This window comes from Orycteropus afer, unplaced genomic scaffold, assembly GCF_000298275.1.
Source record: "Orycteropus afer afer isolate SDZICR_OR568_19922 unplaced genomic scaffold, OryAfe1.0 scaffold00145, whole genome shotgun sequence".
Taxonomy (NCBI): Eukaryota; Metazoa; Chordata; class Mammalia; order Tubulidentata; family Orycteropodidae; genus Orycteropus; species Orycteropus afer.
Genome location: NW_006921732.1, coordinates 8,187,406 through 8,203,367, shown reverse-complemented (window position 1 = coordinate 8,203,367; position 15,962 = coordinate 8,187,406). Strand labels below are relative to the sequence as shown.

At 45.7% G+C, this 15,962-nt stretch overlaps 1 protein-coding gene across 1 annotated transcript in view; it reads left to right on the top strand.

The window, feature by feature from the left end:
• The first annotated feature begins 1,567 nt into the window (after nt 1-1,567).
• The window catches only part of DHCR24 (24-dehydrocholesterol reductase), a 41,170-nt gene continuing 26,775 nt past the window's right edge, over nt 1,568-15,962 (top strand). Inside the window, exons 1-4 of the mRNA XM_007945952.2 lie at nt 1,568-1,798; nt 6,221-6,376; nt 14,793-14,898; nt 15,583-15,701. Coding sequence (XP_007944143.1) covers nt 1,568-1,798; nt 6,221-6,376; nt 14,793-14,898; nt 15,583-15,701 — 612 coding nt within the window. The remainder of the gene's footprint in view (nt 1,799-6,220; nt 6,377-14,792; nt 14,899-15,582; nt 15,702-15,962) is intronic.

Here is a 15,962-nt window from a genome sequence, read left to right as displayed (position 1 = left end):
TGTGTTAGAAGCTGGAAATGCAAAAGTGAACAAAACACTGTCTGCCCTAAAGCTCAGTCTGTGGGGGTAAAAATAATGTGAAAGAATGGAGACAGAGATGCAAGTATGAGTGCCCAACGGGAATAGGAAGTAGTTTTAAGAAGGTGGACGGAGCTGGCTTCAAGGATATTAGCTCTGTGAAGGCGAGGGTAATGGGCATTCCAGAGGGGACACCTTTAGTGAAGTCACTGAAAGGAGGAACAGCAAGATGCAGGGAGTCTCCTGAATGCAAACTGGAGTGAAGGTAAAAGGAGAGGAAAACAGAGGGCTCAGCATGGCCAGACAGTGGAGGGGCTGGTACGTCATGTTTGCCTTACAAAATAAAACATCCAGTACCCTTCCTAACATTTCGTAAGAGGCAATCATCTCTCTACAGCATCATCACGAAATTTAAATGAAGTTGGGTTTAAATTTTTGGTGGTAAAGGACTGGTTGCTCCATGAAGGCTGGTCATCTACTTTGCTCACCCTGTATCCCCAGGGTCTACAGTACAGCCTGGCACAGAGCTGAGGGCTTTGAATGATTGGCATTCTTCCATTAGTTCTTTCCCCTTCAGCCGTCCCTATCCAAAGGTCCTTAGGCAGGAAGTGTTCAAACCCACCCAGCATAGAGGTGGTAGAACCCCAGGCTATCTGCTTCCCTTAAAATCACAACCAAGAGAACCCTCTGTAACATATGGGGTAGGCATGAGTCGGAATCAACTCCAAAGCACCTAACAACTTCCCCATCTGCCTCAGAAGAGCAGGCAGGGGGAATGGTCCTAACAATAGCCTTCTATGAAGATTACTGACAAGTCTTCACATTTTTTTGGCCCTTTTGTCGTCTACAAAAATGGGGCTAACAATTATACACCGCCCAGGATTGCTGTGTTTGTAGCTCAAATGAACTTATGGAAAGTGTCTCGAAAAATGAAAAGATGCATGTAAGGCCTTGCCAGGCTGCAGGGTGGCTGACCCAGGGGGATTCCCAGCAGTGGGCTTGTGCGGCCTTAAGTGCCCTTCCCCCGGGAGGTAACCCGATGTGTGACCGTTTAACGCGCCTTTTCGAAGAGGCGCCCTCTATGGAGGAGAAGGGAGCAGCGGCACCTCTCTTCCCAGGGGCAGCCCTGAAGCCCCGAGGGCGGGGAACTCTCGACTCCCAGCCACCGCCGCGCACTGGCAGCCCCCTGGCGCAGCCCAACGCAGTTGACCCCACCATCGCCCCAGTCCCCGAAGATCCCCCCTTCGCGTGTTGGCGAGGACAAGGGGGCTGAGCAGTCTGACTCACACAGCCAGTAAAAGCGGCGGGTTCCTGGTCCGATCCCAGGCGCGGCTCGCCATTGGTCGCCAGCCGGGTCTCGGCCCACCGAACCTTTACGACCTGAGCCAATCGCGAGCCGGCGAGGCGATTTTTTTTTTTCCTTCTCCCCCTCTCCCTGGGAGTAGGAGCCTGCAGTAGCGGGTGGGTGGCGGTGACAGGAGGCTCGAGCCGGCGCCCCCTCCTCCACGCAACACGCCGCGTCCCTGAGGCAGCCGCCCGAGTCGCGACGATGGAACCCGCCTTGTCCCTGGCCGTGTGTGCGCTGCTTTTCCTGCTCTGGATTCGCTTGAAGGGGCTTGAGTTCGTGATTATCCACCAGCGCTGGGTGTTCGTGTGCCTCTTCCTCCTGCCACTGTCGCTCATCTTCGATATCTACTACTACTTGCGCGCCTGGGTGGTGTTCAGGCTCAGCAGCGCGCCGCGGCTGCACGAACAGCGCGTGCGAGACATCCAGAAACAGGTGAGCGGCGCTCGAATCCCGGCGCGGGCGGCTCGCCTGCTGCGCTTGGCATTAGGGGTCTAAGAGCTCCCAGGCTAGCGGAAGAGGGAACTTGTGCGCTAATAGCGGCGTGCAAGGCAGCAGATAGAGAGTACCCAGGACGAAAACCGAGAAAGTGAGGTGCGTGCATAGCCAGCTACGGCTGGAGAGCCAAGATTTCAAAGAGAAGGTGGTGTATGAGGGGGATTTGAACCCCCCAAAACTATGCTTAGTGGGGCCTTCCCGGAAAGGAAGCAGTATCAGTAAAGGCACTGAAGAAACAAAGCATTCTGTAGATGTTTATGGAGTGCCTACCATATGCAGAGCGGAAGGAAGAGTGAGCAATCTACTTCCGTATAGGTAGGGCTTCGGAAACCTAAGGGGAGGGGTCGCTATCAGTCGGAAGCGACTTGACTATTGTGAGTGAGTTTTTGAGTGTGAGTATCGGAAGGGATATAAAGAACCCTAAAATAGAAGAAGAGCAATACACGGGTAACTATCTTGAAGTCAGAAGGCTGAAGGAGGTCGAGGCAAAGTGCTGAGCGAATTCAGAGGAAGGAAGGCTTTCTGGAGATGGAACTGGGACTAGAGATTGGGAAGCAGGCGAAATGATGGGGAAAGATTTATCAGGTGGAGGGACTGGTGTGAGCAAAGGCAGGGAAGGAGAACAGTGCAGGAAGGATGGGAGAAGTCATTTTGGAGCTAGTTGGAGAGGAGCTGTAATACCTAGAATTAATTTAGTTTGGAATTTATTCTGTAGCAACAAGGAGCTTTTGATATTTGTAGGGTAGAGGACTAAAGTGAGCAGGTAGAACCATGCACCACGTAGGGAACCTCAGAGTTTCTGCTGATGGGATGCTCACTTCTTGGCAAGGCAGTACTTAACATCTCCTCCGAGTAACCGTACATATCCTCAGCCACCCAAAGAGCCAGTGACCTGCTGCTGCTCAAAGAGGAGCCATCTCCAGTTCAGCGCTGGCATGGGATCAGACCTGGGTAGTTTCTTTGCTCCCTCTGCCCCTCCTTATGTTCCTCTCTTAGTGGCATCAGGTTGCAAAGAGCTTCTGTTTCTTGTTGCCACCTTTCTACAGGTGTAGCAGCCTCCATACTCTGTTTGCTGCAAACAAGAGCATGAACATATATGCAGAAAGATGTCCCCAAGAGGGGTAAGACTTGGGCAGATGGGAGAATGTAGTGATGGAAATGCTTTACTCAGGCTGTCCTGGGTTTTTGCTAATCACAGTTATGGCCCCAATTGTCTTTTACAGTTCTTGCCACATTGTGTTCAGAGCCCATCTGCTTACTCGTCTCTTCCATCAAACTGTGAGCTCCTTGTCTGACTCTTCTCTGTCCCAGAGCAGCCCAGTGAGCACTTATTAAACCAGTCACGTCACTAGGAGGATGGTAGGGGTGCAGACCACACTCCCTGACACCGTCAGAGGAGGTGACACCGAAATGACTTCAGAGTCCATGGCAGTGATGGTGGCAGCAGGTGGGCTGGCACCATAGGGGGAGGGGCCGCCTAGGGTTGGTGTCATCCATCACCCGCTGTGGTAACTCCTCGCCACTACCACCACCATCTCCCCACCCTCCACCTCCTACCACCCACCAATCAGGGTGCAGGCGGTCAGGCTCTAACCATTGGATGGAGAGGAAGGTCACTGCCTTGGTCAATGGAAGAGCAGAGGAGCTGTGGAGAGCCACTAGGGGCAGAGTCATGCTACTCAGCCCACCAGGGGGCAGTTCCCTGGCCAGCCTTGGCCACCCAAGGGGTCACCATGAGTTATTGTACTGAGTGACACCAACTCTAGTGATGCCATTGCCTAAACTAAGCCACAGGGCTCACTGGACAGGAAGATAAGGGGTCTGGCATATCAATGTCACATTGATGGGCACACTGGACCAGCCCACTGCCCTGGACCTGCCATGTACCACATCCTTAGCCATTGACATCCGTTATTTCTAATCCTGACAGCATCCCCAGTAGGTCTTGTACCTACTTTATAAATGGGAAAAGCTCAAGCTCAGATGGTAAGTCATATGCCCAAGATGACAGAGCTAATAAATAAGGCTGGAACCCAGGTCGGCTTGACTTTAGAGCCTGAGCACTTGTACTTCCTCCTTCCCATCCCTTTCCATTCCACTCTATGGGCCTAGGTTATTTTATTTTTTTTGCTTCACACATGTTGTTGTTGTTGTTATGTGCCGTCGAGTCGGCCCCGACTCATAGTGACCCCTCCTTGTGTTTCCGAGGCAGTATCACTACGGAAGTAGGATTGCCCAACCTTCCTTCCGAGGAGTGGCTGGTGGGTTTGAACTGCCAGCCTTCTGGTTAGCAGTCAAGTGCCTTAGCCACTATGCTACCAGAGCTCCTGCTTCACACATAGCCTGTTGTAATAGCTGCCTGACCAGTTGTCCTTCTTCAAAGCCCTCCCCGCCTTTCTTTGATTTGCACACAGTCACAAGAATGCCTTTTTTTACATATCACCTCCCTGCCCAGAATCTGAGAGCTCTGGTGGTGTAGTGCCTAAGGCATTTGACTGCTAACCAGAAGGCTGGTGGTTCAATCCCACTAGCCACTCCTCAGAAGGAAGGTTGGGCAATCTACTGCTGTAGTGACATTTCCACGGAAACCCAAGGAGGGGTTGCTATGAGTCAGATCTGACTCGATGACAGTGAGTTTAGTTTAGCCCAAAATCTTGATTGGTTCCTGTCAGGATCCAAACAACCAATGGTTCAGGCTTTGTGGCTTCCACAAGATTCACATGTGGCCTGCCCTCCCAGAAGGTAATCCCCACCTCTGTGGCCTCACCTGTCTGGGCTGGTATCAAGTTGTGGAACTGCAGAGTTAGGTAGAGATAAGGCCTGGGTGGTCGTGGAATCCTACCACTCATCCCTTCACCCCCAACTCACAGGAATCCCTTCCTCAATAACCCTCATTTGCTTGAGAACATCCCAGGATGGGGAGCCTATCACTTCACATGGCATTTGAACTCTGATTGTAGGAAGTCTTCCCATGCTGAGCTGTTTGCCTAACCAGATCAATGCAGCCTCCTTCAGGAGGCCCAACCAGTATTTGACAAGACTCTTGGTGGCAAGTGATAGGGACTAAACTCAAACTAGCTTGAGAAAAACTGACTTTATTGATTCAGCTACTTAAAAAGTCCAGGAGTGAAATGGCTTAGGTGTGTCTGGATCCAGGGTTCCCCTCTCCCCTATCTCCATCTCCGTCCATCTGCCATCTCTTGGCTCTCCTTTCCTCTGGGTCAGCTTCTCAGAGAGATTATCTCCCCACAGAGGCCTTAACAGCTTCTGGCTTAGCCACCCTGGTAGAGAGAGTGCTTCTCCTGAAACCAATCTCGTTGTCTTGGCTCTGGTCATGGCCCAATCCCAGAAACTGTCACCATGGCCAGGAGGATGGCATCAGATCTAAGTCTCATACCACCTCCTAGAGCAGGGGGAGTAGAATTAGCCTCAACTGGACCAAAGGAAGATGGGATTGTTAGAAGCAGACGAAGAAGGAATGGATGATGGCAGCTCAAAGCAACAGATACCCACCTCCCTTGCCCTGGTTCATCTCAGGAGAGAACAGTTCCTCCTGGGTTTCTGGTAGACTTGTCATCTCCTAGGCCATTTGTTCTCTCTGTTTTGTGCTCTGGTTACTTATAGTAGAGGTTTTATAAATACTGTTCCTTCCATTGGCAAGGCCATCCTTTCCTGCCTTGCTCTCTCCCTCTCAAAGTGGTAGTTATGTTAATGAGTGCAGATAATTAGAATAGCGCTTAACATGTAAGCTTCAGTATCCTGTTACTGTGTTAACTATTAATACAGTCCCATCCAAATCTGATGTTGAAATTTCTTCTCCCATAAATCAAAAGTTGAACGGTCCTGGTTATGAATCTGGGCTCTGCCATTCAGTTCTTTAAGCTTAGGCAAGTTATTTTGCCTCTCAGTTTCCTTATCAGCAAAAGGGAGCTGGTCATTCCAACCTCTTGGGCTTTTGAGAATTAAATGAAACATGTATAGTAGGTGCCTAGCACAGTGGGGACACCCAGTAAATAGTAACCATTTATATTATCACTATTATCATTACAAAATTTTTCTCCAACTTCCCAGTTCGTTAATATTTCCAAAACACTTTGACCTTGTAGTCTAGCTCTTTCTTCATTCTGCTTTGTGGTATAGCAACATGTTGGCTTTTCCATAGGCCTTGCTAGTCAGGGAGCAGCCACTAGGCCTGTCATTGTCCTTTTCCTCCAGCACCTGGAAGGATGAAGGGGCTCAATAAATGTTTGCTGACAAGTGAAGACATCTTTTTCGGTTCCCTCTGCCTGAAAGCAGGGCTGTAAGCTGCTCTGGGGATCCCTGGCAGGGCCCACTCAGTCTCTGTCCTCATGGTTGCAGGTGCGAGAATGGAAGGAGCAGGGCAGCAAGACGTTCATGTGCACAGGGCGCCCCGGCTGGCTCACAGTCTCCCTGCGGGTTGGAAAGTACAAGAAGACACATAAAAACATCATGATCAACCTGATGGACATCTTGGAGGTAGACACCAAGAAACAGGTAAGAGCAGCACTGTTCCCTGAGCTTGTGGACTATACCTTGGTGGAAGTGACTCATAGAGAGATGGTTTTCACTAAAGGCATCTGTCTTAGTTATCTGGTGCTGCTATAACAGAAACACCACAAAGGAGTGGCTTTAACAAATAAATTTATTTTCTCACAGTTTAGGAGGCTAGCATTCAGGGTGCCAGCTCTAGGGGAAGGCTGTCTTTCTCTGTTGTCTTTGGGGGAAAGTCTTTGTCTCTTTTCAGCAGCTGTTCCTTGGCTCCTTAGTGATCTCCATGTGGCATGGCATCTATTTTCCCCCATCTCTATTTGCTTGCTTGCTTGCTGTCTTAATCTGCTCTTTTATAGCTCAAAAGAGATTGATTTAGACACACCCTACACTAATACTGCCTCATTAGCATATAAAGAAAACCCTTCCTAAATGGGATTATAGCCACAGGTGTAAACATTAGGATTTATAACACACATTTTTGGGGAACACAGTTCACTCTGTAACAGAATCCCAGAAAGGGTGGGACCGAGGTCCATGGGCTCTGCCCCTCATTGCCATCCTCCAAAGCCTCATAGCCACAAAGAGGAGAGATTTGTTATAGCTCCATCTCACAGGTGGGCAAGCTGAGAGCTCAGGGGGATTGTCTGTACATCTGTGGGAAGTCAGGGGAAAACATGAGCAAAAATGAGAGACAGAAAGATAAATATTTACCTCTTCCCAGTAAGCAAGTCTAATAAAAAAATGGGCTATGAAGGTGGCTGGGAGAAGGGAGCTTTATTAAAGCTTCCTGAAGACCTGCTTGTTTTTTGTTTGTTTGTGTTTTGTTGTTGTGGAAAATATACATAGCAAAACATAGACCAACTCAACAACTTCTATGTGTATAATACAGTGACCTTGGTTATATTGTTAAAATTTGCAGCCATTCTCACCTTCCTTTTCTGATTTGTTCCTCCCCTGCTGACATAAACTCACTGCCCCCTAAGCTTTCCAGTTGCTGTTACTAGTTTGATCCTATGTAGATAGTTCTTTAAAAGGGCACATGTTTTGGTTACCTAGTGCCACTCTGATGAGAATACACCACAAATCGGATGGCTTGAACAAATAGGGGTTTATTCTCTTACAGTTTAGAGGCTTTAAGTCCAAGTTCAAAGTGCCAGGCTCTTGGGGCTGGGTGAAAGCCCCTCAACCTTGGGCTTCAGCTCTGCCTCTTGCTCCTGGCCCACTGGAGCTAGAGGCTTTTCTTCACTCAGACAGCTGCTGGTTGCTGAGGCTAACAAGCCCAAGGTTGACAAGTAAGAAGACACAGTTCCAATGTTACCAAACCACATGGCAGGCCATTGATTCAAGTCCGTTGTAAGTCCCAAGGTCAGCAGAGCACGACAGGCAGCTGAACAACAACATGGCTACATGCAGGGTTCAAGCGTGCCATCAGTTAGAGACCCTTCCCCAAGGCTTCTCCTTATATACAGGAAGCAGACCACATCCCTAAGGCAGCTACTCAGCTGCTCACAGTTGATTCCACCATGGAGTTGATTCCCAGTCTCATCATCGGAAATACTACATTCCACTGCCCAGCCACTCAACCAGGCCCTGCCAAGTTGACTCACAACCTTAACTACCACAGCACAATACATTCTTTTGTAATTAACTTAGACTACGTTTGGTTACCAGGAGCTCTGGTAGCATAGTGCCTAAGGCACTTGACTGCTAACCAGAAGGCTGACGGTTCAAACCCACCAGCCACTTCTCGGAAGGAAGGTTGGGCAATCTACTTCCGTAGTGATACTGCCTTGGCAACCCAAGGAGGGGTCGCTATGAGTCGGGGCCAACTCAGTGGCACATAACAACAACAACATGTTTGGTTTAAAGAAGACTCAGGAAATATTTTTGGTTTAAGATTTTAGGTTGAAATGTTTCTACATGTATTTGTATGTACTGTAAGAATATCCAGGTATATAGTAGAGCTGACAAGGGACAATGTTGTGGTGACTTCTTGGGCACAGTTAGCTATCCAGGGGGAACATGGGACCTTCGGGCTTGGGACCTGGTCACAGGTGACATCAAGCTCAACTGGCATAGCATACTACACAAAAACATTGTTCTACATCCTACTTTGGTGAGTAGCAACTGGGGTCTTAAAAGCTTGCAAGTGGCCATGCAGATACAATGATGGATCTCTCCTCATCCAGAGCAAAGAAAAATGAAGAAAACCAAAGACACATGAAAACAATTAGTCCGAGGGTCTAATGGACCATGCGAACCTCAGCCTATGTGACCATGAGACCAGAACTAGATGGTGCCCAGCTACCACTGTCAACCACTCGAAGGGGGATCCTTGTAGGAGATCCTGGATAGAGTGGGAGAACAATGTGGAACAAAACTCAAAATCATTTGGAAAAAAAAAGGGGGTGGGGAGGACCAGGTTTGCTGGTCTGACAGAGCCTGGCGAGACCTCTGAGACTATGGCCCTTAGTTACTCTTCAAGTCTGAACTTGAATGTTCATAAGAATGAACTGAATTCATTCTTATGGCTTCCAGCCAAACAATAGACAGGCATATGGGGTGAACATTTTCATCAGGCAGAGACATTCCTTGGAGTGATCAGTCATGGGAGAACAGAAGGACAGTATTCGCACAGGGACATAACTTGGGGAATGGAAGGACACAGGGATGAGGTAACTACAGGGAGAAAGTGGGAAGAGAACTGTTACATTGTGGAGAATTGCAGTCAATGTTATGAAACAAAATGTGTATGAACTGCTATATGGATAATGAATTTGCTCTGTAAATTTTTACCCAAGTCACAGTAAAAATTAAAAAAAAAAAAGATTTTAGGTTGAAAGGTTACTTCAGGGCAATAGTTTTGGTAATTAATCTAGCTCCAGTGGTTCTAGAAAGTCTAGATTCCATGAGAACCGAGATTCTTTTCTTCATTTTCCCACTTTTTGATCAGGATCTGGGGACATACTTTTTTGAAAGCCTTAGAAATGTGCATACTCTTTGGCCCATCTAGTAATTCTACTTCTTGAAACCAGACTTTAGGTAAAAGGAAAGCCTCAAATGTAATCAAAGATACACACAAACAACACAGAGAGATTATATAACAGCTTTGTTACTAATTGAAGATAACACCATTGCCAGTAATAGGGAAGTTATTAAATACAGTTGTTGTTGTTGTTGTTGTTGTTATGTGCCATCGAGTCAGACCCAACTCATAGCGACCCCTCCTTGGGTTTCTGAGGCGGTATCACTACGGAAATAGATTGCCCAACCTTCCTTCCGAGAAGTGGCTGGTGGGTTTGAACCAGTCAAACTGGTTAGTAGTCAAGTGCCGTAGGCACTACACTACCAGAGCTCCTATTAAACATACTATAGCCACATGATGGCATTTTGCTATTTTTGTGAGACCTTGGCCAAGTTACTTAAGATCTCTGCCACTTTTTTAAAAACAGTTTTATTAAGGTATGTGTGGCATAAAATAAATTGCACATATTTAAAGTGTACAGTTTGATGACAAATTTTGATATATGTTTGATACATGTGGGAGTCCCTGGGTGCTGCAAACAGTTAACATGCTCCTACTGACATGCCAACAATTTACAAAGATGGCCTGGGACCAGATAGTGTTTCATTCTGTTATACGTGGGGTTGCTGTGAGCCAGAGTCAACTCAATGACAACTAAGGAGAGAACAAGTGTGTTTGAGTCCACCCAGAGACACCTTGGAAGAAAAGCTTGGTGATCGGCTTGTGAAAAAGCAGCCATTGTAAACCCTATAGAGCACAGTTCTAGTCTGACACTCATGGAGTCACTCGCCAGGAGTTGGAATCGACTTGTGGATTTGTTTAGGTTTTCATGTACTCATGGAACAATTACCCTAATCAAGACAATGCACACACCCATTGCTCCCAAAATCTCATCACGTCCCTTTGTAACCTTTTCCTCCGGCCCCTCTCCTCCCCTCCCTCTACATTCCCAGGCAAACGATGATCTGCTTTCTGTCCCTTTAGATTAGTTTGGATATAGAGTTTTATGTAAATTAAATCATACAGTATGTACTCTTTTTTGGTCTGGCTTTTTTCACTCAGCATAATTATTTTGAGATCTGTCTGTGGGGGAGTGTGCATCAATAGTACATTCCATTTTATTGCTGAGCACTATTCCATTGTATGACTATGTCACTGTTTGTTTATTCGTTCACCTGTTGATGGACATTTTATTCGCTTCCCATTTTTTACTGCAGGGAGTACCTGACTTATGATGGGGTTCTGTCTGACAGCTCCGTTCTAATTCGATTCTGATGAAGTCAGTATCTTTTTTTTTTTCTTTCATTTTCATTATCATCGGTGTCTTTATAAACCCGATCTTTATTTATCTTTAGGGGCAGGAAACATGACATATAAACTAACAAATATATTTTAATATATGTTGTTGTTGTTATGTGCCGTCGAGTCGGCCCCGACTCATAGTGACCTCTCCTTGGGTTTCCGAGGCAGTATCACTATGGAAGTAGGATTGCCCAACCTTCCTTCTGAGGAGTGGCTGGTGGGTTTGAACCTCCAGCCTTCTGGATAGCAGTCAAGTGCTTTTAGCCACTATGCTACCAGAGCTCCTATTAATATATACATGAATTAAAAAAATGCACAAATCATTAAAGTTTACTCCAACGATGAAGAAGAAACAGACTATGTTGGCATCTTGTCAGTTGCAGTAATACCTCTGCTTGTGGAAGAGTCTGGATCACCTGAATTATCCCTAGGAATGCCATGGCATTTCTAGTCAGAAAATTCGTGAGAGTTGTCTTGATGGCCTTTTTTTAATTTTATTTTCTATATATTTCGTGGTAACATCACTGCTTCTGAATCTGCCTATTGATTTTAGCAGAGTGATCAGCATTTGGGTCGGTGTTTTTAAACACTAAAGTCTCTGATTTAGTTTAGAAAAACTCCAGCAAAGCCTTTCACTATAAATTTTTTTGACAACTTCTCTCTTATCTTTCTTCTTCAGCATTTCTTTCCTCATCAAAATCCGTTGAATCCTGATCTGTCAATTCCCCTTTTTCATGATCTATAAACTGTTCCACAGTGGTGATAACAAGTTCTAAATTTGGTGTTCTTACCATATGGACCATTTTTCTACTGATCTCCACATGATTTTTTTTAATGTATATTCTTATAGGTAGCATGTTCTATAAATGTAAATTATAGGTCAGATTGGATGATAGTGTTGTTCAAGTATTCTATATCCTTATGTATTTTGTGTCTACTTGTTCTATCAGTTATTGAGAGGGAATTTGAAATCCTGCCTGTTATTGTGGATTTGTCTATTTCTCTTGAAGTTTTTGTTTCATGTACTTTTGGAGCTCTGTTATTAGGTACATAAATGTTTAAGGTTATGTTCTTTTGATTAATTGATTCCTTTATCACTTTGAAATAAACTTTTATTCTCTAGGTATAACTTTATCCTGAATCTACTTTGTCTGATATTAATAAAGCCTCTCTAGCTTTCTTTTAGGAGCTCTGGTAGCATAGTGGCTAAGGCACTTGACTGCTAACCAGAAGGCTGGCGGTTCAAACCCACCAGCCACTCCTCGGAAAAAAGGTTGGGCAATCCTACTTCTGTAGTGATACTGCCTCAGAAACCCAAGGAGAGGTTGCTATGAGTCGGGGCCGACTTGACGGCGCATAACAACAACAACAACAAAGGAGCTCTGGTCAAGCAGTAGTTAAGGCTTTTGGCTCCTAACCAAAAGGTTGGTGGTTTGAACCCACCAGCTGCTCTGCAGGAGAAAAGACTTGGCAATCTGCTTCCATAAAGATTGCAGCCTAGGAAACTGTGGACAGTTGTACTCTGCCCTGTAAGGTCACTATGAGTCAGTGATCTTTTCTTCTGTGAGGTCTAATTTACCATTAATCTCATCCAGTGTATATTTCATCTCAGACACTGTGCTTTTCGTTTCTAGAAGTTCAGTTTGGGTCTTTTAAAATATCTTTTTAGAGTCCCTACTTAGCTTTTTGCATGTGGGGGATGCAGTTACAACTATTGTAATGTCCTTGTTTGCCAATTTTAATGTCTGTGCCAGTTCTGGGTTTATTTTGATGGATTGATATTTCTCCTTATTCTGGGTTGTGTTTTTTGCTTTCTTTTTATATGCCTGGGAACCTTTGATTGGATTCTAGAGATTGTGAACATTACCTTTTTGAGTGCTGGGTATTTCTGTATTCCTCTAAATTTTGAGCTTTCTTCTGGGTTACAAGTAACTTATTTGGAAATAGTCTGATCTTATTGAGTCTTTATATTTTCGGTGGGGACAGGGCAGCATTTAGTCTAGGGCTAATTATTTCCCACTACTGAGGCATGATCCTTCTGAATCTACCCAGAGCCCTATGAATCATGAGGTTTTCCAGTCTGGTTTCTAGGAACAGTCATTGGCTTCTGACCTGTCAGAGACCCTGGCTATGTTCTCTGGTATTCTTACAAATGGCTCTTTCTGTGGCCTTGTTCTTGTTTTGTGCTGTTGAGTCATATAGATTCTGACTCATCATGACTCTAAATGGCAGAGTAAAAATGCCTCATAGGGTTTCCTAGGCTGTAATCTGTTTGGGAGCAGATTACCGACTCTTTCTCCTGTGGAGCCACTGGTGAGTCCGAACTGTCAACTAGTTAGCAGCCAATTGCTTAACCATTGTTCTGTCAGAGCTTCTGACCTGTTCTGGCCGTGGCCTCCAGTAATTCCTCACATGCACGCCCTGAACAGCACTCACTTGAATATTTGAGGGGCACCCTTTGAAGTTGTTCCAAGTTTTCTTTCTACTCTCCTGCAAATTCCTGCCACCTTGGTCTTTGGGAGCTCTCATCTCCATCTCCTCAACTCAGGGAGTCTTAAGCTCCACCTGGCTTCAACCTCCCTGTGACAAGGTCTGGATATTCTTTCCAGGCTATTTCTCATCTCTCAGGCATCACTGACTTTCATTGCCTAATGTTCAAGCTCTTGAAAACTGATGTTTCATATATTTTATCTTCTGTTGTGTTTTCAGGTTTATTGTTAGGTGCGTTCTAGTTGATTCCGACTCATAATGACCCATGTACAACAGAGCAAAACACTGCCTGGTGCTGTGCCATTCAGTTACTGCTATGTTTGAGCCCATCATTGCAGCCACTGTGTCAATCAATCTTGTTGAAGGTCTTCCCCTTTTTTCACTAACTTTCTATTTACCAACCCTGATATCCTTCTCCAGGGACTAGTCCCTCCTGACAATGTATCCAAAGTACGTGAGATATAGTCTGTCCATTCTTGTTTCTAAGGGGAATTCTTGCTATATTTCTTCTGAGACAAATTTGTTCGTTCTTCTAGCAGTGCGTTGTATATTCATTATTCTTCCCCAACACTATAATTTAAATATATCAATTCTTCAGTCTTCTTATTCATTGTCCAGTATGCATATGAAGAGATAGAAAATACCATGGCTTGAGTGAGCCACCCCTTAGTCCTCAAAGTGACATCTTTGCTTTTTAACATCTTAATGAGGTCTTTTGCAGCAGATTAGCCTAACACAGGATGCCGTTTGATTTCTCAACTGCTGCTTTTTTTAGGTAGCAGGGTAAATCTGACCTGTTGCTCCATCTTGGCTAAAAGCAAAAGTTTACATGATGGCACATTAGTGTGTCCATTAGAATCATGTTTTCCAAGAATATTCAATGGCAAGGAACAATGGTCATAGACTTCTAAATTTTTTAAAAGCAAGACAGGAAAGTGTGTGTGTGAGATATGTATGTATATGTTTTGTTAATACAAAATAGCAATATAGATATGCATAGAAAAAGCTGAAAGTAAACCCACGCTGGAATTAACACTGGTAACTCTGAAGACCTGGGATGGATGGTTTTTGTTTCCTTCCTCATAATTAGCAGCCCTGTGGGTATTAACCAAAAGGTTGTCAATTCAAACCCACCAGCCTTTCTGTGGGAGGAAGATGAGGCAATCTGCCTCTGTAAAAATTACGGCCTTGGAAACTCTATTGGGCAGTTCTGCTCTGTCTTATAGGGTCAGTTGGAATCTACTCCACAAAGCAATGGTTTTATTTTTGTCCTCATATACCTTCCAAATGAATGAGTATTTCTTCTATAATCAAGAGGTGGAGGGCAGGGCGGAGGGGCAGCAACAAAACTGAACTTTAAGTGTAAAGATACTTGAAAGGATGAGATTAAATACTAGTAAGTCCAGAGGCAGAATGCACATTCACTGTGGTGAAAGGCAGTGTAACGTTCTCGAAAGAGCCCACAAAGGCTGTATAGGAATCCCTGTGTTGAGTGTTTGGGAAGTTTGGGATGACACACTGTGCATGCAGGAGGTCTCTCCTTCCCCCTATTAGTCCTCACAGCCTCCATGTGACTCAGGGTCTCTTTTCTTGTATTAACAGATTGTCCGTGTGGAGCCCTTGGTGACCATGGGTCAGGTGACTGCCCTGCTGACCTCCATTGGCTGGACTCTGCCTGTGTTGCCTGAGCTTGATGACCTCACTGTAGGTGAGCACCCCATGTTAAGGGGCAAGAGGAGTCAGAGAGCACTAGAATTGGAGCTGAGGGACTTGCTTCACCTTTCACCCAATTCAAAAAGCCCCTCTGTTCCATCTGTGGTGGAATCACCCAGCTCTACTCACCTGGCTACAGTGAGAGTGTGGTCACTGCCTCCCATTCCATTTCTGAACAGCTCAAGTTATCAGACAGCACTTGTTATTTCTAGCTAGAATCTGCTTCTCTGTGACTTGTATCTATTGCTACTAATTCTATTCTATTCTAATTTCTCTTCCCTTCCACAGCATTCATGGCCTCCAAAGCCTTTTCTTCTCCAGGGGAAACACATGCAATTCTTTTAATTATTCCCATGAGACATAGCTTCCTGCACCCTACCAACCCCTCTTTTTGTTAAGGTCCCTCTTAACATGAACACAGTTTTCTGTGTTGGCTCTGAGCCCACGAGCACCCTTGATGGGCTCTTCTCACCCACCCCCTACCTCCACGCAGGCCTTCATGCTTCTGTCCAAGTGCTTCCTTCTCTTTCCTAAACTTTTCCTAAGCCAATAGCCTCATTTCTTTCATCTTTGCCCTGTTTTCCTTGTGCCATGAACTCTCCAAGCTCCACTGAGGCATCCTTTGCTCAAGCTGCCTGCACCCTACAGCTTTCTCTGGTTAACATGTGTGTCTCTGCAGGGGGCTTGATCATGGGCACTGGCATCGAGTCATCATCCCACAAGTATGGCCTGTTCCAGCACATCTGCACAGCCTATGAGCTGGTCCTGGCTGATGGCAGCTTTGTGCGATGCACACCGGTGAGTTCAGAAATGGGGGACATCCATACCAACTTGGGCATCAGAGGTCTTAGGTAGGGAAGTGGCTCCCCTAGGTATGCTTCCTTTCAAATGCTGCACTTGTTCAGCACTCGTTCAGCCTGGCCTGTATCCATAATAATGAGCATTTATATAGACCCTTATAGGTATTCAGAGGGAGCCCTGGTGGTGCTATGGTTAAGGGCTCAGCTGCTAACCAAAAGGTTGGTGGTTCAAACCCACCAGCTGCTCCACAGGAGAAAG